Here is a 25,410-nt window from a genome sequence, read left to right as displayed (position 1 = left end):
GGATAGAAGGAAGCTTCTTTGTTCACCAGTGAGAGTGGGGAGCTCTGAGCAGCCTATCTGTCCCTTGAGGAGTGGTTCCAGCCCAGTGACCTGTAGCTTATTGGCCGTTTTGGGCCATTTCCTATCTCTTCTAACCCCCTGCTTTAAAGCCAGCTTTAGCGCGCTTTTGCGCTTGAAATTTAAAGTTTGTCCTGTTGTTGCATTTACCTGTTGAGGCTACACCCTCAAGTGTGCTAGCCTGTGTTACATATTTATTGCATTTTCCTGCTGTTTGTTGCGCAAAAAAAAAAAAATTATCCTTGTTTCCTGTCTTTCCTGACCTAGAGTAGTCCAAATACAGGCTTTGCTGTATTCTGGACTTTTGGAAAGTTCCTGTGTTGCCCATTTCCTTTCTTGGATAAAGGGAGGCTTCTTTGTTCACCAGTGGCAGTGGGGAGCTGAGAGCAGCCTATCTATCCCTGGAGGAGTGTTCCCAGCACAAGAATCTGGTAGTCTATTGGCCGTTTTGGGCCAATTTCTAGCTCTTTCAAGTCCCCCTGTATAAAACCCACTTTGGCTCGTTTTTTGCACTTGTTACTACTCAGCTAAGTTCCTAGTGGTCCTGCAGAGTGGTGCTAGCAGCAGAGAGGCTAAAAGAGCTACTGCTAACCTGATAAGTGTTTTTTTTTTTTGCTGCTACTACCTGGGCGACTGTCCGATCTAGTATTTCTGCTTCTTGAACTGTTTTAAACTGTTTAAAGTTGCTTTTGCACCTGCACTTTTAAAGTTTGCCCTGTTTGTTGCATTTACCTGTTGAGGCTACACACTCCAAGTGTGCTAGCCTGTGTTACATATTTATTGCATTTTCCTGCTGTTTGTTGCAAAAAAAAAAATCCTTGTTTCCCATCTTTCCTGACCTAGAGTAGTCCAAATACAGGCTTTGCTGTATTCTGGACTTTTGGAAAGTTCCTGTGTTGCCCATTTCCTTTCTTGGATAAAGGGGAGGCTTCTTTGCTCACCAGTGGCAGTGGGGAGCTTAGAGCAGCCTATCTATCCCTGGAGGAGTGTTCCCAGCACAAGAATCTGGTAGTCTATTGGCCGTTTTGGGCCAGTTTTTAGCTCTTTCAAGTCCCCCTGTATAAAACCCGCTTTAGCGTGGCTTTGCGTGATTTTGCGCATAGTGCAGCATCGGGCAGCGCCGCTTAAGCTTAATTGGGTTTAAACCATTCTCGACTCCACAAAGTCTGTTCTTCATTTTTTCCCTTAGAACTGATCTAGTTCTCATAATAAACACCCTATTCCTACTCTAAAGCCTGGCACTTGCTCACTAAAGCAATTATATAAGTCAGCACTAAAAAATTAAAAGCACTACACCCTCACAAACTCCCCTTGAGTACCTTGTTCCCCATTGGCCCTTTTTTTCAATTATAAAGGAATTAACAATACTATTCTAGCATGTCCAAAGGTCAGTTGTCAGTCTCCTCTCCGGTCCAGCTGGTGAATCTGGGAATCTTGAGGCAATGTTACAACTGCCTCATGTACACAGACAACCCACTCCTCTTCCCAACAAATTCCAACACATGTGAGAGATGCAACCATATAGCCAAACTGGAGGCTAAGCTCTCTCAACTCAGTACTGGCATAACCAGTCAGAAGGAGAAGGAAACCACACTCACTACAATTCCAGTCTCACATAAACCTACCACGACAGCAAACCAAACACATAAACACACAAAAACATACTCGGAGGCTCTAAATAAAAATCTGCTTAAGCAACAGAGACCTCCAAAGCAGACACCCAAGCAACCGCTACCCCAAAACAAAACGCGTGCAACACATAGCTCACAAAGCCAGTGTACCGAACAGTCACAGCCCTTATGGCTAAACAACACACCTGATACACTTGTAATAGGTGACTCTATCGTCAGGCACACTGACGTCCCGCTCACCAGGCTGAACAAGGAGAAGGTCACGGTGAGCTGCCTGTTCGGCGCTAGGATCCGCCACATAACACAAGCACTCAGGTCACTCCAAGGCAAGTACAAATATGACTCAGTCATTGTCCATGCTGGTGTGAATGACCTGAGACGTACCTCCCTGGACTACATGAAAAGAGACATAGAGGAGCTCTCTGAGCATGTAGCCCAGGCTGGTATGACCCTGACCTTGAGTAGCATCTTACCCTCACCAAGAATGATGCTACAATATGAAGACAAGATCAATTTCAACAATTGGCTTAAGTACTGGTGTCATTCAAAGGAGATCCAATGACTGTCAGCCTGGGATGACATGCTTGACAAGCCACGATGCTTCGCTAGGGACGGCTTGCACCTGTCACCCCTGGGCTTTCAGATATTGGCAAAGGCTCTTGCCACCCCCATAGTGCCTTTTTTAGGCAAGGCTCAAAAGACAAACCCACCTCCATAGGTATCACAAGGGATAAGAAACTAAGAGTAATGCTACTCAATGCCAGAAGTCTAAACCTCAAGATGCACGCACTCGAAACTCTCCTTAGCATGGAGAACATTGATATCTGTGCAGTAACAGAAACCTGGTTCAAGGCTCCCAAGAGCACCCCAGCACTACCAGGTTATACCTCATACCATGTTTTTCGGCCCCAAAACTTGGACCGAACCACAAAAGGAGGGGGAGTATCAATATTAGTCAAAGATACCCACACCTCCAGGTTGGTGGCACAGCACAAGGCATCAAAGACTATCCATGTGCAACTAAGAGTTGGTAAAACTGCCTTCCAGTTTATAGCCTGCTACAGACCATCCTCCCAAACCCAGGAACCCCACTCGGCTTTCCTGAGAACACTGGAAAATATGAAGGTCTCTCCAAACACCATTATATTGGGTGACTTCAACTACCCAAACATAGACTGGGAGCATTACTCTAGCTCCAACACCCTAGCCCAAAGGTTCCTAGAATTTATAAACTCAAATGCTATGGAACAACTTGTTACCACTCCCACAAGAGGGGAAAACATACTGGACCTGGTCATCACCAACATGGGGACTCCATGCACCAGACCAGAAGTGTATCCCTCACTGGTAAGATCAGACCATAAACTAATCTCACTAGATATTCACATCCCGACCCCAGCCCCTGCCCAGAAAACCACAGTGAAAAACTTCTGTAAAGCAAATTTCACACTCCTCAAAACTGAGGTGGAATCCTTCAAAGCCCTCGGGCCTGTGGAAAATACGGCCCAGACCGCTGAATCCTTTATAAACGCATTCTATGAACACCTTCAGGAATGCATGGATCATGCAATCCCAAATAAAACCAAGACCCAATCCTCCAAAGGCAGGCGTCCTGTCTGGTGGAACCCAGCCATAAACAAACTATACAATAGACGGAGGAAGCTACTACATGATATAGCAAAATCCCAAAAAGGGAAGGCATCTCTGATCAGTATTAGCAAAAAACTACGGGCACTCATAAAATCGTCTAAGGCTAGCTTCAAGAGAAAAATTGCACAGGACACTAAGGATAATCACAAGGCTTTCTTTAGTTATGGCAGGGAATTCCCAGATATGCTCAGAATTAGTCCAAAATGACAAAAAATACACCGAACCCACAGACATTGCCAACATCCTGACAGGTTCAGCGCAAACTTCTCCCCCGTTCCCCACCAAAAGGGCAAATATCTATCCCAGCAGAGTGCTGCCTCCCTGACATCTCAGACATCTCAGATGCTCAGGTAAGAGCCACCCTCTCCAAAGCAAAAAACACAGCATCAATGGGACCAGACGGTGTCCCGAGCTGCGTCCTACATAAACTCCACGAAGAACTAAACCCAAACATAAAACTACTGTTCAATCTCAGCCTTACTACAGGATATGTACCCAAAGAGTGGCGTACAGCAACAGTAGTCCCCCTCCACAAAGGTTGGTGCCTCAACGGATCCTGGAAACTATCGCCCCATAAGCCTGACTAGCTTGGTCTGCAAAGCTATGGAAAGGATCATCATGGACCTCGTAAATAAAGATATTGGGGACCTACAGACACTGGATCCTACCCAGTTCGGCTTTAAGGGCAGATCCTGCCTCTTAAACCTGGTCGATTTCTTTGAAACCGTCACCAAGGCCATTGACGAGGGGAAGGTGGTCCACACAGCCTACCTGGACCTCGCAAAAGCCTTCGATGCAATACCCCACTCGGGCATTATAGATAAGCTCACCAGCTTAAATATAAACCCCTATGTCACTAGATGGGTTGCAAACTGGCTCAAGGACAGCACCCACATGGTTAGAATTGCTGGAGCCATGTCAGACTCCAAACCAGTTACAAGTGGCGTCCCACAAGGCTCAGTCCTGGGACCTCTCTTGTTTGGTATATATTTCTCGGAGGTACAGGCCAACATGGAAGGACTGTGGCTGACCAAGTTCACAGATGACTGCAAACTGGGTGCCATAATCGACTCTCCAGCTGACACAAGCATCCTACAAAAGGGCCTCATAGAAACAGACAACTGGTGCCAGAGCCATGGCCTCAAGCTAAATGCCAAAAAGTGTATAGTCATCCCCTTTGGCAAAAACAAAGTGCCCACAAATTACCATATAAGTGGTAATCCATTAAGCACAGAAGAAGTAATTAGGGACCTGGGGACCCAAGTTGATAGCAATCTCTCATTCGGCAACCACGTGGCCAAAGTGGTTAGAAAAACATTTTATATAGCCCACCTAATCATGAAGGGATTCACATCTAGATCAGGGGAGGTCATCGTGCCTCTTTACTCATCCCTCATCAGGCCCATAATTGAGTACACTGCCCCTTTTGGGATGTACCTTACCAGACATCTGCAGCAACTGGAAAGACCCCAAAAGTACCTCACCAAGAGGATCAAAGGGCTCAAACAGATGCCATATGCTGCCCGGTTAAAGAAACTCCAGCTCTACTCAGTGGCATACTGCCTGTTCAGAGGCGATCTGTGCCTGACGTATAAAGCCATGTCCAACCCGGAATTAATGGACATGCTGCACCTCAGAAAATCCAAATCCCATCGAGCTATGCGCTCGAGAGACTTGAACCTCAGCACTGAAATAAATAGGACATGCTGGAGGGACAGATTCATAACCCAGAGGCTCCCTTCACTCTAGAATAAAATCCCAGTTCAGGTTAGGCAGAGTCCCTCATTGACACTGTTCAAGAGGAATCTTGATGAGTGGATGGGAGATCATAGATTTAACCCGGGTATCACTTCTGTGCCACTGTTAGACAGAGGCACAGTATACTAGCCTTGAAAAAGGGCATAGCAAAATTCATTTAAAATGGGTGGCGAAAGCAAAACACACTCTGGCTAGGCTTATAAATGCCCTAGGGCAGATAGCCTAGTATGAACCTATGAACAGGTACCTACACAGGAGCAAGGACAAGGATTTTACTCGACTCTTTCTAGTCCAAAGAAAAGACAAAGCATGGAGACCCATTCTGGATCTTTCAATTCTGAACACCTATCTGCAAGTACCAAAATTCAAGATGCTAACACTACAGCAGCTTCTTCCCATGCTGGGCAAGAATGCTTGGTTAGTAACGTTGGACCTCAAGGAGGCATACCTGCATGTCCCTATCAGACAAAATTGCAGAAGATACCTCTGCTTCATTGCAGGTTCAACACTCTTTCAATTCTCTGCACTGCCCTTTGACTTATCTACTGCTCCCAGGTTCTTCACAAAATGCCTGGCACCAGTAATTGCATACTGCAGACAGAGGAATTCAAATATACCGATACCTGGACGACTGCCTTATTCAAGCAGAAAGCAAGGACATTCTTTTAAAGCATCTGGCATTTCTCAAACATCTTCTAAGTTGCCTAGAGTACACAGTAAACGAAAAGAAATCAAAACTAGTGCCCTCTCAAAACATAATATTCCTGGGTGCCAGCTTGAATACAATGGCCCAGATGGCTTATCTCACGCCAGACAAGCAACAACAGCTGACTCAGTATTTCAAAATAATGGCAACAAAGACCCAACTCCCTGCAAGAAAAATTCTGCAGGCCTTGGGATTCATGGCATCTTGCATACTACTAATACCATTGGAAAACTGCATATGAGGAAATTACAATGGTACCTGAAAAGCGTATGGACTCAGCACAGCCACAGCTTGGAAACAATGATTCCACTCATTCCCTGCCTTCAACAGGAGTTTCTATGGTGGGCACAGGCATGTCACCTCAACAAGGGTCAGCCTTTCACCTTACCCACAGCCAGGCAAACTATGACAACAGATGCATTGGACTATGCCTGGGGACCACACATGGCAGGACAGTGCATTCAGGACAAATGGACTACAGATCAAAGGCATCTGCATATCAATCAAAAAGAAATGCTAGCAGTACAGAATGCCTTAACAGCTTTCAAGGACCTCTTACGCCCAGGACAACTAATACTAAAGACGGACAACACCATAGTAATGTGGTACATAAGCAAGCAAGGGGGCACACATTCCTACCCTCTATGCAGGCAAGCAATGACCTTGTGGAACACAGCACTGTCTTACCAGGTTCAATTACAAGCACAAATTCCTGCCAGGAAAGAAAAACACTTTGGCAGACGACCTAAGCAGAAACATCATGGATCCACACAAGTGGAAACTAGATCCACAAGTATTTGCAATGATAGCTCAAAAATGGGGACGCCCACACATAGATCTGTTTGCCTGCCCCCAAAACTGCCAACTTCAAAATTTTTGCACAAGGACATTCCATCCACAAGCTTGGAAAGTGGATGCCCTCTCATTCAGTTGGAAAACATTAACAGTGTATGCCTTTCCTCCACTGCCTCTTCTATTTAAGGTACTGCTGAAAGTCAGATTAGAGAGGCCACAAATGATACTCATTGTGCCAGACTGGCCACGCCAGCATTGGTATCCAATTCTAAGGAACATGGGCCACGGCCCACCATGGATTTTACCACAAATTCCTCACCTGATTACCCAGCGAGACAATCAGATTCTACACAGCCAATTCAAGACTTTAAACCTGGCTGCATGGCAAATTACCTAAACAACCAGCCAACTCCTCTATCCAAAGCTGTTATGGATGTCATACTGGAGGCCAGGAGGCCCAGCACCAGAAAAACCTATTCAGACAAATGGAAAAGATTTTGTGCCTGGAACCAGGCTAAAGGCCAAAATCCCCTTGATCCAAACATTCCTCAGATTCTACAATATTTAACTGAGATGTTGCACAAAGGACTTTCCTTTTCATCTATTAAGATCCACGCCTCAGTAATTTCAGCTCATTACAACACTGATCCTCCTTTATTCTCACATCCACTCATAAGACAGTACCTCAGAAGGGCTAAGAACATAAGACCGCCCAGGAGAGCACCAACTCCTACTTAGGATCTCAACTTTGTTCTGTAAAAGCTTACACTGCCGCCCTTTGAACCAGCGTTTTCAGCTGAGTTAAAATTTCTTTCATGGAAAACTGCCCTGCTACTAGCAATAACCTCAGCTAGAAGAGTCTCAGAGCTACAGGCACTAATGGCAGTGGAGCCTTTCCTCATTTTTCATCAAGACAGAGTCTCTCTACGAACTAACCCTACCTTTATGCCAAAGGTGGTATCCAGTGTGGCCCTAAACCAGACCATTCATTTGCCCACCTTTTTTCCAAATCGCCAGAACAAAGGAGAAGGACTCCTGCACTCTTTGGACATTCACAAGCAATTACGTTACTACTTGGATAAAACTAAGGCATTCAGAAAATTTGAACAGCTCTTTGTAGCCTATGCTGCAGGATCACAAGGAAAAGCTATCTCAAAACAGACCATTTCTAAATGGATAGGGCATTGCATACGTTTCTGCTACACGCATCATGGGAAACCGGTACCTGCTAATATTAGTTCACACTCCACCAGGGCTACAGCTACATCAGCAGCCTTTCTCAGGGGAGTGCCAACCAAGGATATTCTGGAAGCTGCAACTTGGAGTTCAGTGCACACCTTCACCAAACACTATCACTTACCCCTATATTCTAAGACTAGAGCTGGTTTTGCCACTGCAGTTTTGCAGGGCCTACTAGCTTCTTCTAACCCTGTTTAACTCCACCACCCATCCTTAGCTTTGGGATTCAACCCAAGTGTGATGACTGCAGCAGGGTAACACGATGAACATAGTACAGTTTTGTACCTACCATAAATATAGATTTTCGAGTGTTCACCCTGCTGCAGTCCAGGTTACCCTCCCTCCATCCCCTCTGAACTTGCTGTACTTATCTATGCCACTCTGTCCTGTACAACCTCTGTGGTGTATTTGCTTGTGCAAGACTTTGGAACTCAGGCCGACTGCGGGACCGCCTGACGGCAGGATAACCCAAATGTGATGACTGCAGCAGGGTGAACACTCGAACATCTACATTTATGGTGGGTACAAAACTGTACTTTTTTTTAGCAAGATTGCGTAGTTGTTTGTATTTGAGAAGAAGAGGTGTTTGTTTAGATTTGATCCAGGCTTTCCAAACATTGTCCTCTTTGTTTCATGATGGACTTAGTTTCTTTTGAAAGCCAGGGAGCATGATTGGATTTCACTCTAATCTTCCTGGAGGGGGCTAGGGAGTCCAGAGTATTCAGGAAAATGCTGTTAAATGTGTTGACAGAATCATCTGGAGGTGATGGGGAAAAAAATGGAGGATAAAGCTAAATCCATGCAGACAGTCAAGGATTTCTTACAGGTACAGCCACCCAGGTTTAGCAGAAACTGGCCTTCTAAAAATTGGTCCTTTCTAGTGTCAGACAGACCTCAAAGAGTCAGATCTCACCCCCAAGGCTCATACAGGCCTAAACAGTGGGGTACTCCTACCTCCGAAAGCGGAGAAGACAAATCACAACCTTTCAGGAAACAGTCCCAATTACTTTCCTATTCCAGATCCAAGCACTTTTCTTTTGGCAGCCCCCTTAGGGGGGAAACTAGCACTTTTTTCATCTAATTGGCAAATGGTTACCCAAGACAAATGGGTCCTGAACATAGTATCCCAAGGCTACCAGTTCCATTTTCACACTCTACCAAGGTCAAAGGGTATGCCAGACCTGCCACACAATCAACGGGCAGAGGCACAAAAACAAATTACAGCCCTCATGGACATGAGGGCCATTCAGCAAGTACCACAACAAGAGCAGGGGCAAGAATTTTACTCCAGACTATTCCTAGTACCCAGAAAGGACAAAACCTGGAGACCAGTACTGGACGTTATCTATACTAAATACGTTTCTGGATGTTCCAAACTTCAAGATGTTGACTGTGCAGCAGCTGCTGCCCATGCTGGGCAAAAAGGCTTGGCTCGTAACTTGGGACCTAAAAGAGGCATACCTGCATGTCCCAGTCAGACAATCTTGCAGAAGATACCCCAGATTCATAGCTGGCTCAATGCATTACCAATTCTCTGCACTGCCCTTTGGCTTATCTACTGCACCCAGTCTTCACAAAATGCCTGGCACCAGTAATTGTGTTTTGCAGACAAAAAGGAATTCAAATATATCCCTACTTGGACGACTGCCTAATTCAAGCAGAGAACAAAGACACTCTTCTAAAGCATATGGCGTTTGTAAAACGATTACTAATTGGCCTAGGGTACACAGTAAACGAAAATAAATCAAAACTAGTGCCCTCTCAAGAGATAATATTCCTGGGTGCAAGCTTAAATACAACTGCCCAGATGGCTTATCTCACGCCAGACAAGCAAAAGCAACTGATTACTTATTTCAAGAAATTGGCAACAAAAACCCACTTATCTGCAAGGAAATTCCTGCAGGCCTTGGGTTTCATGGCATCCTGCATTCTACTAATTCCATATGCCAGACTGCATATGAGGAAACTACAATGGTATCTAAAAAATGTTTGGACTCAGCATTGCCACAGCCTGGAGACAATAATTGCACTCATTCCATGCCTACAACAGGAGTTTCGATGGTGGGCAGAAGCCTGTCACCACAACAAGGGTCTGCCATTCAGTTTACCCACAGCCCGACAGACACTGACAACGGATGCATCAGATTATGCCTGGAGGGCCCATATGGTAGGAAAATGTATTCAGGGCACATGGCCTGCAAACCAGATGCATCTTCACATCAATCAAAAGGAGATGCTAGCTGTTCAAAATGCCCTGACAGCTTTCAAGGACCTGCTTCATCCAGGACAGTTACTGATAAAGACAGACAACACTATGGTCATGTGGTACATAAACAAGCAGGGGGGTACACATTCCTACCCCCTCTGCAGACAAGCAATGACGTTATGGGGCACAGCATTGGCTCTTCAAGTTCACCTGCAAGCACAATTCCTGCCAGGAAAAACAAATACTCTGGCAGACGAGCTAAGCAGAAATCTCATGGATCTCCACGAATGGAAACTGGATCCACAAATCTTCAGCATGATGATAAGGAAATGGGGATGCCCATACATAAATCTATTTGCATCTCCTCACAACTGCCAATTGCAGAGATTCTGCACAAGGATTTATTGCAAGCAAGCATGGAAAGTGGACGCCCCATCATTCAGCTGGAAAAATCTAACAGTATATGCTTTTCCCCCTCTGCCTCTCCTTCCCAGAGTACTCCTAAAGGTCAGACGAGAAGCCAAAAATGATTCTGATTGCACCAGACTGGCCATGCCAGCACTGGTACCCAATCCTAAAGAGCTTGTCTCAAGGTCCAGCATGGATTTTACCTCAAACTTCTCACTTGCTGACCCAACAAAACAATCAGATCTTGCACAGCCAACTCAGGACCTTAAATCTGGCAGCATGGCAGATAATTTTGCCATTCTGAACACTCCTCTTTCAAAAGCTGTTATGGATGTCATCTTGGAGGCCAGGAGGCCCAGTACCAGAAAATCTTATGCAGGAAAAATGGAAGAGATTCTGTGCTTGGAACCAGGAACAAGGCATTAACACGTGTGTACCAAATATCCCTCAGATTTTTACAATACCTAACTGAGATGCTGGACAAAGGCCTTTCTTTCTCATCAATTAAGATTCACGCCTCTGCCATTTCAGCCCATTACAATAGGGAACCACCTATTTTTTCACATCCTTTAATAAGGCAGTACCTCAGAGGGACCAAAAACATTAGGCCTCCAAGGAGAGCACCAATTCCGGCCTGGGACCTCAATTATGTTTAGGAAAAACTTACACTGCCTCCTTTCGAGCCAGCATCAACAGCAGATATAAAATTCTTATCCTGGAAAACAGCTCTGCTCCTAGCTATAACCTCTGCAAGGCGAGTCTCGGAGTTACAGGCACTCATGGCTGTGGAACCTTTCATCCAGACAGGGTTTCTCTGAGGACAAACCCTACATTTATGCCTAAGGTGGTGTCCAGTGTGGCCCTCAACCAAACCATTCACCTGCCTACCTTTTATCCAAACCCACAGAGCAAGGGTGAGAAAATTCTCCATTCTTTGGACATACACAGGCAGCTACGCTTCTACTTGGACCGAACTAAAGCTTTCAAAAAGACTGAGCAACTTTTAGTATCTTATGCTGCAGGATTACAAGGAAAGGCCATCTCAAAACAGACTATTTCAAAATGGATAGGCCATTGCATCCATTTCTGCTATTTTTAACATGGCAAATCAGTGCCTAAGGGCATTAGACCTCATTCCACCAGAGCAGCAGCCACTTCAGCAGCCTTCCTCAGAGGAGTACCAACCAAAGATATCTTAGAGGCTGCAACTTGGAGCTCAGTGCACACCTTCACAAAGCACTACCACTTACCTCTTTACTCTAAGTCCAGAGCAGGCTTGCCACTGCAGTTCTGCAGGGCCCCATAGCCTCTCCTAATCCTATTTAGCCCAGCCACCCTACCTCAGCTTTGGGATTCTACCCAAGAGTAATGACTGCAACAGTGAAACACGATGAACATAGTACAGTTGTGTACCTACCATAAATGTAGATGTTCGAGTGTATTCACTGTTGCAGTCCAGGTTACCCACCCACTGCTGGGCCTTTTCTACACTTCTCTATCCTATGCAACCTATTTGGTGTATTTGCTTGTAGACGAAGGAAATGTTATTTTTGTGCATGCATTTTTTATTGGCATATTTTTCAGCCTACCATTTGGGGGCACCTGACATCTGGGGCAAGAAAAACTGAAGAAAATGGTGCCAGCTGCATCTTTTATACCCCTGGCACGCTGACGTCAGGGAAGAGGCGAGAGCAGCCGACGCCGGACCCAGACTTTGGAATTCTGGCCGACTAAGGGTAGCCTGCCGGCGGATAACCCAAGAGTAATGACTGCAACAGTGAATGCACTCGAACATCTACATTTATGGTAGGTACACAGCTGTACTTTTTTCAGTCCCTTCTTCCTCAGGTTTCAGTTACAGCCAGGGGGTTTCTCAGGACTTGAGGATTCATGGCCTCCGGCATTCCTATGGTACATCTAGCCAAGCTCCATATGAGAAAACTACAGTGATTCCTAAAGTCAGTATGGCTCCAGCACTGTCATCCTTTAGATTTTCTAGTCTTTCTTCTTCTATGCCTCAAGCTCGAGCTTCAGTGGTGGATTCATCAGCTGTCTCTCAACCTCGGACTTCTTTTCAGCCCCAGTCCCAGCTCAGGAACTTTTTCTGGATGCCCCAGACATGGGGTAGAGAGCCTCTTTTGGTCCCCTCAGGGTCTCTGGCCCCTCATCAGAGGTCAGACCACATCACTGTCAAGGAGGTGATAGCTCTCCTTTTTGCCCTTTAGGCCTTTCATTCTCTTTTTCTTCTAAGGCCTTTCAAAATCTTTAAAGACAGTACCACAGTAATGTGGTACATTATTAAGTGGGGGGGGGGGGGCGCATGGTCCTACCCTCTTTGCAGGCTGGCTCTTCAAGTTTGGGACCTAGCTTTCCAGTATCCAAGTAACTCTTCAGGCTGTATATATTCCTTCAGAGTAGAACATAGTGGCAGACTCTCTGAGCAGGTCCATAACACATACTCATGAATGGATGCTTCACAGAGATGTGTTTCAGGGCATTGTCCATCAGTGGGGCACTCCTCAGATAGATATTTTTGCCTCCCCTTTAAGCAGACAGCTTTGTCTTTTTTGCACCAGAGTCCCTTATCCTCTGGCTTGGAAGGTAGATGCTGTTTTGTTTCTTGGAAGGAGATGTTTCTTTATGCCTTCCCTCCCCTTCCTGTCATTCTGAGGATCCTGCTCAAGATAAAGCAAAATTTACCCAAAGTCTTCTTGGTGACTCCCTTTTGCTCCAGACAGCATTGGTTCTCTCTTCTTCTCCACCTTGCCAGGGGCAGTCACCTCAAGTTACCTTACAGGGTGGACCTACTCACACAAGACAAGGGGTCTCTCATCCATCCTCAGTTGTCCACTTTTCAACTGACATTGTGGATGATAGGGTTTTGATCTCTTTTAGGTATTTTTTTTTTCTTCAGAGGACGTGCTTGGGGTTCTGCAGGAGGCCAGGAAACCCTGCATGTCCAAATGGAAGATATTTTCTGTTTGGTGCCTTCTTATAACCAGGATCTGTTTTCTGTGTAGATCCCTCTGGGTCTCTCCCATGCTTCATGGTGGATTGGCATGTTTTTCATTTAAAGCTTACCTTTCAGCTATTTCTGCTTGTCTGCCATTACCTTTTCCTCTGACTTCTAGTTTTGAGGTCAAGCAATTTCTTAAAGTAGTCCTTTGTATCAGACCTCCCAGGAAGCCTATTCTACCTACCTGGGACTTTAATTTTGTTTTTTTTGAAAACTTGACTCAGGCTCCTTTGAACCTGCAGCTTCGGCTTCCTTACAGCAGTGTACATGGAAGACCGTTCTTCATTTGGCCCTTACTTCAGCTAAGAGAGTGTCTGAACTCCAGGCTCTTATGGCTATTCTTCCTCTTAATTTTTGTAGGGACAGGTTGTCCCTTTGTACTAATCCTTCTTTTATGCCCAAGGTGGTTAATGAATTATCTGTCAATCAGTCTATTAATTTTCTCTCCTTTTTCCTCCTCTGCAGTCTGCCAGTGAGAAGGTTTCTCACACCTTGGATTTGCATAGGCAGCTCAGATGTTATTTGTTAAGAATAAGGCCATCTACAAGTCTGAGCAATTTTTTGTTTCATTTCATCCCCAGGTCTCCACATTAGGCTGTTTCTATGCAAACAGTTTCTTTCTGGATTTGTTAGTCCATTTCTTTTTGTTACTCCATGGGAAAAGCCTTGTTGCCTCTGTAAAGCCTTATTCTACCAGGGCTTTGGCTTCCTCTGGTGCTTTTTTCAAAGGATTGGATGCCAATTCCATCCTTGAGGCTGCTACTTGAACCACTGTACATACCTTTACTAAGCATTACAAGTTAGATGTTGTGTCCAGAGCAATGACTGGCTTTGCTAGAGCTGTCCTGCATGTTTTCTTGAGGGCTGTTCTAGGTCTTCTTCCTTCCAAGTTTCCTCTTGAGCTTTTTCACTCTCCCTTTGGTAAGGCGTACTGCATCAGTTATATGAAAGGATGTAGTACAGTTGTGTCAAGTCTTACTGTACTAGTAGATGTCCTCCTCTTCACTGTTGCAGTGTTCACTCCCTCCCTCCTTCCCCTTCTGTTCTGCTCATTTCCTTTTCTCCTGGGTGCACATGTTCTTCAGTTGTTCCTGCTGTGGCTATTCATTTTTGAGGCATGTATGTCCCCTTTATATCCTACACCTTGAGCGGGGATTATACGTGTGACATACAATATAAAATCCTAAGGCTTTGGTATACTGGGTGGACATTGAGCTACACTTGGCATGGAATCCATTTGGTAATGCAACAGTGAAGAGAGGGACACCTACTGTTATGGTAAGGTTGTACACAACTGTATCTTCTAAAGATCCAGAAAGACTCCCCAAAGATAGTGGTGGTGACTCCGTTTTGGCCTAGGCAACAGGTTTTCACCCTTTTCAGTCTTGCCAAGGGCAATTACCACAAGTTTCCCCACAGACTGGATTTGCTCACACAAGACTGGGTTTGTTTTGGTACAGTCTGACCTGAAAAATCTCCAGGTAACTGCCTTTTAATGATAGAATTTTATTAACCTGTTAGGCACCTTTTTTCTGGGGCCTGCAGCAGGTAATAAAGGAGGCAAAAAGAAAAATACTACTAGGAAATCATAAGTGCAAGTGGAAAAGATTTTCTATTTGGTGCTAGTCCAAGAAACAGGACCCTCTTCAGGACCAACTGCCTCTCGTCCTTAATTATTTGTGAGCGTTACTGTCCTCTGGCCTTTCTTATTCCTCTATCAAGGTGCATTTGTTGGCTATTTTGGCTTGCGTGTCCTTTGATCTGCCCCCCTTTCTAACCATGTGCAAGTTAAAACTGCTTTAGAAAGTGGTATTGCATATCCATCCACATAGGAAAGTAGGTCATTCCTCATTTTGGATCTAAACTTTATTCTTGTAATGTGTACTGTTATCATGGAAGACTGTTTTGCTTATTGCTGTGTCATCTGCTGTGAGAGTATCTGAGTTACAAGCACTTATGATGAGTCAATGCTACCTTGCTTTTAATAAGAATAAGTTTTTTAGACAGCTAAATCCTTCAATGCCTAATGTGGTCTCAGAGATTACTTTAAGCCAGACTAGTAATCTCTTTGCCTTCTTTCTTGAACCCAAAATAAAGAAAAAATAAGAAAAGATTCTTTATAGTCTGGATACCCACAACAGTTCAGATATTACCTAGATGAAACTCAATCTTTCAGAAAGATTATCAGCTGTCACTGTCCTACTAGAGTAAGAGGAAAGGACAATTGTCAAAGCTGACCCTTTACAGGTGGTTGTCACATGGTATTGATTTTTATTACACTCACCATAGTATGTAACTCACTTCCAAGGAGGGTCAGGGCCTGTTCCACAAAAAGCTTTGGCTTCTTTGATGGCTTTCTGGAAATTGGTAAAATCTAGAAGTATTCTAGAGACAGCAACTTTGTCCTTTGTACACATTTTTACAGGGCAATCTAAACTGGATTCCTTTTCCAGTTCCAGAACAGGCTTTGCTCAGACCGTTCTCCAAGGTCTCCTGGAGTATTCATTTGTTGGCCTGCTCCCTTTTGTTATATTTCTAAGCTATGGTAATTTACCCATATAGCTTAGGCTACTGCAACAGTGATCTGTGCATTGAATGTAGTACAGTTGTGTTAAGTAAACTTATCATAACCATAAATGTTCTAATAGATAGTGTCCCCTCCCTCTAGCCAGCTTCTTTATTTGTTTTTTTTTTTCTTTTCTTCATTTCTGTTTCAAGGTTACAGATGTTGTACCCTTTTGTACATAGTTTACTATTAGGTTTGTTTGTTTCCTAGCTTTGTTCTGTTTGGCTGTTGCCTCCATTCCTGGCAAAAAAAATGCTCTGAAGCTTTTTGCAGTCCAGGTGTCTTTATATGGAACCCTACTCAAACTCCTGACAATTGGAGTGCGTGGAAGTCGCCCTTTAGTTTTGTAAGCTAGCCAGTCACAGGGTGTAGGACCCATTTGGGCTACTGCAACAGGGATCTGTTGGAACATCTCCTGTTTTGGTAAGTTTGCTTACACAACTGTACTTTCTGAACTCTGTGTCTTTGGATGCTGGGAAGCAGAAGGAATAATTGGACTATTGGAAACTGGGAACTTGATATCAATAATATTGAGGTGGGACAAAAATAACATAAAAATATGTATATTACGACTGGAAGTGGATGAGGACCCTCCCAGTACTGCTTCTTGCTGAAATAGCATAAACCCCTCTGTCGTCCTCTTTAGAATATGTTACTAACTTTCAGAATTAAGTATCCAGGTGTTTGCTCTGTATATTGCAACAAATTTCTAGTGCTGTTATTTTAAATGACCTAATATTTGTAATTTTCAAAATTGCAGTTTACATACATTTTTGTGCTGCTGGTTTTTTTTTTCTTTTGTGTGTGTGTGTACTGTTTTTGGAAAGTGAAAAAACATAAACCTCTGTTTTTATTGCAGCTGTTTATGTACTGTGTTTTTGTCATTTAGATCCTCCACAAAACTTGGAGTTTAAGCAATAGAAGCAGTGTGGTGATACAAGTGCACTTTACACTACAGTTTGTTTTACATTTTTTATTTTTGTGTTTCTACCTATCTTTTTCAGGGAGGATGGACTGCACTTATGTGGGCAGCATACAAAGGACGAACAGAGGTAGCAACATTGCTCCTTGAAAAAGCAGCTAACCCCAATATTACAGGTTTGGTAAGTAGTAAACACATCAGCATGTATTTTCTTAACTGCCTTTGTAATCTGTATTTCTTCATGCCATTCTTGTTAAATAGTATTGTAGTTATTTTAGAACTCTTTTGTGCTCACTGTTTCAGTAACAGCAGTGGCCTTTTTATGATACTTAAAGGGTACTTGAGAATGCATTTTGTGACAGACGCAACATGCAGTTTTAGGCTCATTGTGAGTTAGCCATCAACATTCAAACATGCCCATGCCTTTCCTTAGATCACCATTGCAGTATTCCCTTACTGATTGGTTATCTCGCAGAAGTAACCTGACATCTGGTTGGCATACCAAAGCCAAATCCTTCCATACATTCATTTGTTCTGCATATAACCTAAGCTCATGGGTGCAAGGGTACATAAGTTGACATATGAGTTTAAGATCCTCAGACCAACCTGTTGCCAGTCTGAATGCAGGACTTGCACCTCTCAGTCTGTTTTTCACATGTTTATTATCTGTTACCTCTGCCTTCACTTATGCAGATTATTGCCCGATTGGGGAACCTTCTTTTTATTTGTATCATTTTATTAAGGTCTTGTTAGATGTCAGCAAAGAGAGTGAAGTATAACAGAGATAGGCAGATTCCTTATAAGGACCTTCACTTCCAGTGCTTATTTGGTCTTGGGGCTGAACACGAGTATAAAACTATCAGATTTGCCAATCATTTGTTTGAAAAACCCTACAGACTGTACTTTCTTCATTATGTACTTATTGAGAAATCCAACACATTAAGTGCCTCACCCAATCCAGAATGGTGGAACCTTCTGCCTCAGATGTCCTACTTGATCCAGAAAATAAATTCAAAAGGCCTAGGCATCTGAAGCATGGCTGCCCAGTCGGATTTAGACTACCTTTTGAGGTGTTGCAGGAAGCCATGGTATATCCGATTATTTCCCATGTGCCTGTTACCACAACCCTGCCAGAGGGCAATATAGTGTCTGACTCACACACAAGCAATGACATTGTTAATACTGATATGGTTTTGAAGGTGAAAACAAGGGTAATCATTTTAGAAGAAGCGGAGGGCATACTTCAAATCCTAGTCAGAGAAGAGGTGCCTGGATGTTTGATTGAAGTCCACCAGTTCTCTGAACCACAGAGTTTTGTGAAGGTAGATGTCACCCCTAAGAAAAAGAAATGGAAAACATAAACAATTTGTTCTACTTGGACATCTCGAGAAAAGGAGTGGCTGGAAATTTCACAGGGACTGTTCAAGGCCATTTTTATCTTTGGAATCTCCTTCCTTTCTTCTCCATCTCGCCCCATCCTTTCTTAGAGGAGACACCATGCGTCATTGTTTTCTGAGGAGGAATCTGATTCAGATGGACATTCTTCAGCTTAATCATTTCAAATCCAGTCTACGGGCTAGATTGCTTCTGATGATGAGGGTACATTAGCCCCTGATTATCCTGTTGTGGAAATTTCATTTAAGGAAGCTGTTTTAAAAATTTATGCAGCATGTTGATTGGGAATCTTGACAAGTTTCTGATTTAGAGAAGAGGGTTCTATAGCTTATTTTGAAAGTAAAAGCTCTACACCTATCCCTGCCTCTTTAGTCTTGGAGGCCTTCATGGATACATTTGCATCCACTTCTGTCTCTCTTCTAATTCCTAGCCTCCAAGCCCATAAGAAGCCTGATAGGTTTTATAAAGTGCCAGAGTACCTTAAATTTCTCGACAAAAATCCTTTGACTGATGCTTCTGTTTTGTTTCCACTGACAAATTACTTAAACCTTTGCCTGCTTCTCATGATTGCCTTCAGACTGAGATGGCAAAGCCAAGGACAGATATAGTAAAAAAGTTTACGCTTCTGCCACTCTGGCATTCAGATCCTTGAAGAATTATCAGACCCAAATGTCTAAATAACTTGTCAATCTTGGGGGAATTGAGGTAAGAGTGTGGCTAGCATAGAAGTGTCTGAAACTAAGCAGCAAGCTATTTCTATGCTTGGACAGGCTACTCCAGTAGCAATGCAAACTATAAAATGTAGGCATGATGCAGTAGAGGCTTATTTCATGGCAGCTGCTACTTGTTCAACAAGAGATTTGCTTGGTTTGTTCACAGCCTCTCCCAGAAGATATTAATATAACCCAAGCTTTTAGATACCTCTCTGCACAGGGATCTTTTTGGACCATCTTCAGCCGGACTTTTCAAGTGTTTACAAGAGAAAGGTAAAGTCATGCAAGATTTTAAACAGGTTTTTTTTCTCACTTCAGTCCCTAGGAATCGGAGGAATTACCTGGCTAAGCCCCCTTACTTTCCTTGTACAGATTAAAAATCTGTACAGAAGGGCAGGACACTGCCAAGAAAAATTTCAAGCAAGCCTACCAGAGACTCCAAGTCTGGAAAACCTTTTCCCGACAAGCCAGGCTTGCTGTCTGCTCTCCCATTTTCTCTGTGGCCCAATCCTGCCTTTGTCAAAAAGGTTAACCTCATCCCCTTCAACTTGGGAATTCAGTACTTCAGACAAGTGGGTCCTATCCATCATTCATTAGAGTTACAAGATAGCTTGGAAGGAAAAGTCATCATTCAGGGGCTTTCTTCACCTTCCTTCCAACCAGGTATATCTCCTCCCTCCTCCTTTGTAAAGTTTCCTTGAGCAAGGTACCATAGAACCTGTACCCCCTCAAAGTCTAGGAAAAGGCTTTTATTCTGGACTTTTCCTGGTCCCCAGCAAAACTAGCAGCTTAGGAACCCATTTTAGACTCATCACACCTCAGTACCTTTCTGAAGGTGCCTTCCTTCAAAATGCCCTCTTTCCAAACTCTTCTTTCACTCAGTTTGCTCTAGACTTTTCTGGTTTCTTTGGATTTGAAAGATGCATATCCTCACATTTCCAAGGTCAGTAGACCTTCAAACAAAAGGAGGAAGCACATCAGTGGAAAAAAGATAAGGACCTTCATTCATGCACAGCAAGTCTTCTCTCACATGTGGAATCCAGTAACCTTCAGGATTTTCATACATAACAGCCTTGTGGTATTATCAAAAAGCAGGAGGGGGACTAAGCCCTACCAATTGTGCAGGCCATTCTATAAAAGCAAATCTGTCCTTACAAATGGTTTACATTCCATCGGAGGACAATATTCTTGTGGATTCTTTGATTCTGTAAGCAGGTTCATGGAAGACCCTCACAAATAAATACTGAACAGGGAGGTCTTCCTGGAAGTAGTCCATATATGGAATATTTCTCCAATAGACCTTTTTATCTGCACTCAGAACAGATAACTCAGGCTGTTTTGCTCCAAGATCTGTTATCCCCAAGCCTAGAAGATGGATACTATGTCTTACTATGTCTTTTTATTGGAAAGGGAAGTTCCTTTATGCCTTCCCTCCACTTCCCTTAATTTCAGACATTCTGTTGAATATCCAAAGGACATACCAGATGTCATGCTAGTGACTCCCTTTCGCCCAGGCAGCACTGGCTCCTCCTTCATTATCTGGCCCAGGGGTCTTCGTCACAGCTACCCTTCAAAGTGGACTTATTCACACAGAAAAAGGACTCTATGCTTTATCCCAACTTGCAGGCTCTCAACCTGACATTTTGGATAATAGAATTGTAATCCTTGTCAGTTCCCAGTTTTCTGAGGCCATGCTCTAGGTTATTCATGAGACAGGAAAACGTACCACTAGTAGCTCTGATATCACCAAATGGAAAATATTTTATATCTGGTGTCATAAAAAGAATGCGAATTCCAAACAAACAGGGATTCCAACTGTTTTATCCTACTTGGGTGAGCTTCTTAAAGCTAGTCTAGCCTATTCTTCTATCAATGTACACTTGTCTACCATTTTTAATGTAAGCCTGTTAGTCCTTTGCTTTTTAGAATTGAAGTCAGGCAGTATCTGAAAGGTGTCCTTCACTTGAATCCACCTATGTGGGCTACTCCCTTTCCTTGGGATCTTAGTTTTGTCTTGGATATGCTTACTCAGAACTAGTGTCCTTGGCTCCCCTGAAGTTCTGTACTTGGAAAACCATTTTGTGGGTACTTCTTTCCTCTTCTAGAAGGGTTTCTGAGCGTCACCTCCTTTCCTTATTTCCTGTAAGGGTAATCTGTCTCTTAGGGTCAGCCATTCCTTCATGCCCAAAGTGGTTAATGAGTTGTCTCGCAATCAGGCTATTACTTTTCCCACTTTCTTTCAAAAGCCTCAGAACGAAGGTGAAAGAATCTTGCACTCTTTGGATGCACACAGTCAGCTAAGATTCTGTTTGGATAAGGCTAAATACATGAGGAAGACAGATCTTTTTATTTCCTCTCAGAAATTCAAGTTGAGCAACCCGGTCTCCAGTTGGATCTCAAAATCCATTTCCTTTTGTTAGTCTCATCATGGTAAATCCTTATTTTCTCCTTTGATCACCTAAAACTGCTAGGATGGTCAGGTGACATCCATACCTCGTAAGAATTAAACAAATTCTTAAAGGTTATAACATTGCATTCTGTAGCTTCGTTTAAAAAATAGACACTACGTTATCTGATGAGGTTGTTATAGTGTGTATGTACTTCAGGTAGGCAGCTTTAATATTGTGCTAGCTTGTCAGTGGTAGGGTGGCTGGTGTAGAGTTGCTGTTGTCAGTTTATTAGACAGCATTAGCATATTGTAACACTTAGTGGGGCCGTAGATAACAGACTTGGCTTAGGTCCACAGATTGTGTTTAAATCAGGTTGTAATTTCAAATGGCTGTTTGAGTCAGACAACCACAGCTGGAAAAAAAGAACCCTTCATGTACTTGGCATGTTGAAGTGTGGAGCATGCAGTCAATGTAGATGTATTAATACAGGCACTTTTATGTCTATAGGAGATAAACCTATGATATTGTCTTGCTAAGGCTGCTACACTTGCACCAGCAAGTAAGTGGCATATGTAGCAATCTGTTTATCCTTTTCTGCATTGTATATATGAAAAACTGAAAAAGGTCTCAAAGTAAGGATTTATCAACATTTTTATGCTATTAGAAAACAGGATAAGAACAATGCCTTAGATAGACATGCAGAGATATGACCTGATTTTTAATAAGTTTGGCTTTTTCATACTAGAAAAGGGTAATGTAACCCCAGAGGTGGAGTTTAGGCTAATCTGTTACTGAGGAGGTAGTTATTTTTCGAATGACTTTAAATGCTGACCAACCTCCAGGTGTTATTCATTATCTCTCTAATCTGTATGTTGAAATATAAGTGCATGAATATTAAGTTGTTGTATTTACATAACACGTCATGTGACTGTTAACTATATAAGGCAGTATGTCATGCTGCATTTATTCATTCTGAAGAAGTCCATATTCTGAATAGATGAAAGTGCTCAATCATGTTATTAAAGGTTACTGTGTTGAATAGAATTTGCCTGATGTTTTATTAGATTTAGGGCACAGATTTGTGCTAAAAGTGCGCTGTTTTTATAGATTCATAGATTGTTACTAGTCTAACGGGGAGCCTTTCTAAGTCTAGCCAAGTTTTTCTGAAAGAATAATGATGTCTTGTATCTGAATAGGACATTGAAAGCCAGGCTAGTCCATAATGGACATGGGTGCCAGGCCCAGTGTAAATTTCCTGTTCTTCATCAACTGGGCTAAGTTGCACTTAAACTGGGTAATAGGTAAACTCAGCTTCACATGGACGGTAAACTTGTTCCATAGGAGGGGCAATCTCTAGGGCACATACCTGTGTCCCTAGCATGTTTCGTTTTAAGTCAGAAACAACATTTAGTTCTCTAGACCTTGTATTTCTGGTACTCTACAAATATGTAGGAGATTCATAAGTGTGGGATCTGTGGATGCATTGTAAACCAGGCATTGATCACCCTTCTGCAATCTATAGGAGACTGAGTAGAGGGAAAGGGCTTCAAGGTGCTTGACAGAAGGCAGGTTTGTTGCACTTTGTGTTCTTTTTGTAAGGAACCTCTGAGGTAGCTGTAGTTCCTTTGTATGCCTGGTCAGGTACATACCAAAGGGAGCATTGTACTCTGTGATTGGTCTAATAAGGATGGAGTATAGTGGGATAATGGTCTCTTTGGAATTGGATGCCATGCCCTGACTTGTATGTTGCACAACTTAAAAGGATTTCCTCACCACTGTGGCCCCATGGTGGTCGAAGGTAAGGCTACTGTCTATGTGAGTACCCAGATCCCTGACCACTGGGTTGACTGTTAGGGACTTGTTATCAACATGGTAATTAGCTGGGATGGTTGATTACACAAAGGGTACCATTATGCATTTCTTAGCTTTGAGTGTAAGACCATGGCTCATCATTTAGTAGTCAGAGATGGATCTTCTTGAAGAATGCTAGTGTCTGCAGGGGAGTTGATGATAACCCCCAGCTTGTAGTCATCTGCAATTTTAGCCAACCATAAACCTTCAGCATTTGCTTCCATTTCAGAGAAATAGATTCCAAAAAGGAGCAGGCCAAGTATGTAGCCCTGGGGGACTCCACTAGTGACTGGCCTGTTGGTGGAGGTAGCCTCATCTATTTTGACCTCCTATCAGTGAACCATTTGGCTATCCGGCAGTTGATAAAAAGGCTTTATACCTAAATTAGTGAGCTTGTCTATAATGCCTGAGTTGGGGTATTGTATCATAATCCTTGGCTAGGTTATCCCCCCCTTCTATGACCCAGGAAACCCATACCATGTATTTAAACTTATTGGTAGCACTCGCCATCCAACCTAATACCATATTCATGGGCTACTTTGTGCCCCACTATTAATTGGGAATTCTTTATGTCACCAAACATAAAGGCACGGCAATTTCTGGATTTTGTAAACAGGAATTCCCTGGACCAGACTGTCAGTATGCCAACCAGGGGTGCAACCGTACTGGGTCTGGTCCTCACTAATATGAGAGAGTGCTTCACAACCCCTAGTGTAATGTTTTCACTGGTAAAGTCAGACCACCAAATGGTCTCATTTGAAGTAAAAATAAAACATGGAATCCCAGCTAACCCTGGAGTATTCAGGGACTACTCTAAGGCTAACATCCTACTATTAATTTATATCCTGGCAAAATTTCAACCCCCATAAACCCTGAGAATACTGCTGCCTATGCAGAACTGTTCACAGAAACCATGTACAATTATGTTATTAGCTGCTTAGCTCCAGCTGTACCCACAAGGAAGAAGTACAGAACTAACTCAAAAAAGCAAGCCACCTTGGTGAAGTCACTACTGTCAGTAAGCTGTGAAATAGAAGGGAAAAAAATTAAGGCAAAAATTAGGAGGTGCAGCACCCAGCAGAATAAAAGCACTCATTAAACTAAGCAAATAACTCTGAGGACAAATAAAGTCTACCAAAGTCAAATTTGGGGTAAATTTGGCCTCCAAGGCCAAGGACAACCACAAGGCATTCTTTAGTTATGTCTGCATCCTCAAAGGCAGTACACAATTGTATGCATAGCTCATTGTAAATGGATCTACCAATAGTGATCCAGAAGGGTCTGTGTTCTGCCATCGAATGGCTAAACATTGAACAATAAACATCGAAAGTTCACTCAGCGAACATACATTTCTTTGGCAGAGTAATTAACTACTTGTCCAACACTTCCCCATCTCACACATGGAAGTGTTTCAAACCCCTTTTCTCCAGTGTAGTGTGGTCTTGGAGTTGGTATATTTAGTAAGGAGGTGATGTCCCCCACCTTGGTGAGTTTGAAACACTTCCATTTGTGAGACAGGGAAGTGTTGGACAAGTAGTTACTTGCCCTGTCAATGAAATGAAAGTTCACTGAGCGAACGTTCGATGCTTATTGTTTGATGATCAGCCATTCGATGATTAGCCCATTCAATAGCTGAAGATAGACCTGATCCAGAGCGTGTAGCAAACCTACTGGCCAACAAATTCAGCTGCAACTTTACCCTTCTCTCCCCTTCAACCTTCCCTCAGGAAATGCCATCAAATGTAACTTCCCCTGTTATCCCTAGGGAACAGGTCCTTAAAGTTCTCTCTAAGGTGAAGAACATCGAGTCATTGGGCCCAGACCATATCATAAGATGCCTTGTAAATAGCATGAAACACAATTTATTAGGCCCTCTAGAATTGCTATTTAACTATAGCCTTCAAACAGGCTTCCTGCCTAATGAATGGAGAACAGCAGCAGTCATCCCTCTGCACAAAGGTGGGTCATCTACAGACCCTGGTAACTACAGACCGTTAAGTCTCACTAGTCTCTTATGTAAAGCCATGGAAAGAATTATCATAGAAATGATCAGTAATGACACACCTCCAGACACTGGACCCAACCCAATTTGGTTTCATCAAGAGCA

General features: G+C 43.2%; 1 protein-coding gene across 3 annotated transcripts in view; it reads left to right on the top strand.

Annotated features, from left to right (window-relative positions):
* The window catches only part of KIDINS220 (kinase D interacting substrate 220), a 2,951,961-nt gene that overhangs the window by 982,340 nt on the left and 1,944,211 nt on the right, over positions 1–25,410 (top strand). For all 3 annotated transcript variants that reach the window (XM_044073258.1, XM_044073248.1, XM_044073241.1), the window contains exon 5: positions 17,037–17,135. In XM_044073258.1, the coding sequence (XP_043929193.1) occupies positions 17,037–17,135 (99 nt within the window). The remainder of the gene's footprint in view (positions 1–17,036; positions 17,136–25,410) is intronic.

This window comes from Protopterus annectens, chromosome 1.part1, assembly GCF_019279795.1.
Source record: "Protopterus annectens isolate FY-2018-M chromosome 1.part1, PAN1.0, whole genome shotgun sequence".
NCBI classification, from domain to species: Eukaryota; Metazoa; Chordata; order Ceratodontiformes; family Protopteridae; genus Protopterus; species Protopterus annectens.
The sequence above is the reverse complement of the archived record's forward strand: the minus strand, read 5'-3'. Positions and strand labels throughout refer to the sequence as shown.